We start from the raw sequence: 1,686 nt of genomic DNA on the forward strand, positions 1-1,686 counted from the left end.
AGCGCGTGACGCTTAACCAGCACATGGCAACACCTTGCCGACGTGTGACAAGCATAAGTGGTGCACGTGACCAGCATGTGACACGTACAACCCGCTCATAACACGCACAACTGGCATCCGACGCTGCCAGCACAGCGGACAACCCGTCACGTTGTACTAAAACACCCCGGCACCATCAGTGCCCCACAGCCAGCTGAATTTCAGCAGGGAAATCCTGCAGCAGGAGGGAAAACCAAGCAAAAAAAAAAAAAAAAAAAAAAGGTGAAAACAGGCAAATTAGGGGCTGCCGACAGCACGGAAACACGGGTGAAAAGGGCTCCCGGGCCAGCCGGGCTGCCACCACCCCGCAAGGTCCCTTCCAGGCACCAGCGAGCACAAAACACGGCTGGTTTCGCACCGCGTCCTTTATCCCCACTGGAAGAGGCACCGACGGCACCAGGCTCAACATCAAACTGAAGGGGGGGGGCTCCCATTTTGGGGCCAATTTTGCCCCRTTTGGGACCGGGGCAGGCTGAGCCACCCTCGTCTCCTCTGCCTCTCTTCTTTGGTTTCGCGCCTTAAAAGTCCCGAGTCACTCCGGGTTCAGCCAGGCGCCGGCTTCTTCCACGGCCCTCGGCACGACGAGGAAAACCTCGCAGAGGCCTTGGGAGAGGAAATCGCGCAGGAAAGCCCTGCCGGAAGGAGAGGAGAGAGGCTGGAGGCTGCCCGCGACAGCACCCCGCTGCCTCGCTGCTCGGCTCGTACCTGAGCTCGCTGTCGCCACCGATACGCGCGGGCGCCTTGAGCTTGGAGTCGAGGTTGTAGTAAGTGCCGCGGAGCTGCCGCACGGCCAGCCAGTGCTTACGGCGCACGGGCAGCGACACGAAACCCAGCGAGACGTTCGAGGGCACGTTGAGGATAAAGCCCAGGATCTGCCCCAGAGCCAGCTGCTCCAGTGACCTGCCCAGGATCCAAGAGAGATTCACAGGGATTAACGGAGGGAGGGAAAAGAGGGGCGGCGGGAAACGGGCGCCGCCGTCCCTGCCTCACCGGCGCTTGTCCCACCACACGGCAGCCAGCTCCAGGCTCTGCAGCGCCGCCATGATCACGTTGACGTCGTAGTTGCCCGTGCCCAGGACGCTGCGGTGCGGGTTTAAGCGGGCTTCGGGYGCCAGGCTGGAAAAACAAAACAAAACACACACAAAAAATAAAAAGACAAAGGGGAAGGGAGGAGGAGATGGAAAAAGCCCGGAGACTGAGCGGGGAACCRCAAGCCAAGGCGACGCCGGCGCTTTTTCGCCCCGCTAACCGTTTACAGATGTCGTCGGCCGCCTCCTGGGTGAAGCAGGGCCGCTGCAGGACGTTGTTGAGCGCRTGCACGGCGCAGAGCTCCAGGCGCTGCCGTTCGTGGTAGAGCCCCTCCGCCGCTTCGGAGCCAGGCTCCGACATGGCGGGGCCGGGGCGCCTGGCGGCACCCGCTGCCTGCAGGATGAGAGAGGTGGCGTGAGGGTGAGGGGGTACCCCCAGCTCCTCCATCCCCTTCTCTGCACCCCCCCCCAAGAAATCCCAATAGCCTTTTGCATCCCTTCCACCCCCACCCTCTAKGGCCTTCGAAAAATCCCTTTGCACCCCCAGGCCCCCACCTGGAATACTGTAGGTGCTCTCACACTCCTCCGGATGCCCCCTCTGCACCCCCAGATACCCCCT

The 1,686-nt window shown here is 62.1% G+C and overlaps 1 protein-coding gene across 1 annotated transcript; it reads right to left on the bottom strand.

The window, feature by feature from the left end:
• Positions 1 to 389: 389 nt before the first annotated feature.
• JOSD2 (Josephin domain containing 2) lies at positions 390 to 1,574 on the bottom strand. The gene is made up of 4 exons (XM_085318977.1): positions 1,289 to 1,574; positions 1,030 to 1,155; positions 745 to 939; positions 390 to 671 (listed from the first exon to the last, which is right to left on the bottom strand). Exons 1-4 carry the CDS (start codon positions 1,513 to 1,515, stop codon positions 572 to 574), a joined length of 648 nt encoding a protein of 215 aa, XP_085175103.1. The 5' UTR covers positions 1,516 to 1,574; the 3' UTR covers positions 390 to 571.
• Between the last annotated feature and the right edge of the window lie 112 nt (positions 1,575 to 1,686).

Source organism: Rhea americana, unplaced genomic scaffold (assembly GCF_003343005.1).
Source record: "Rhea americana isolate MKP2758 unplaced genomic scaffold, rheAme1 scaffold_566, whole genome shotgun sequence".
Classification (NCBI taxonomy): domain Eukaryota; kingdom Metazoa; phylum Chordata; class Aves; order Rheiformes; family Rheidae; genus Rhea; species Rhea americana.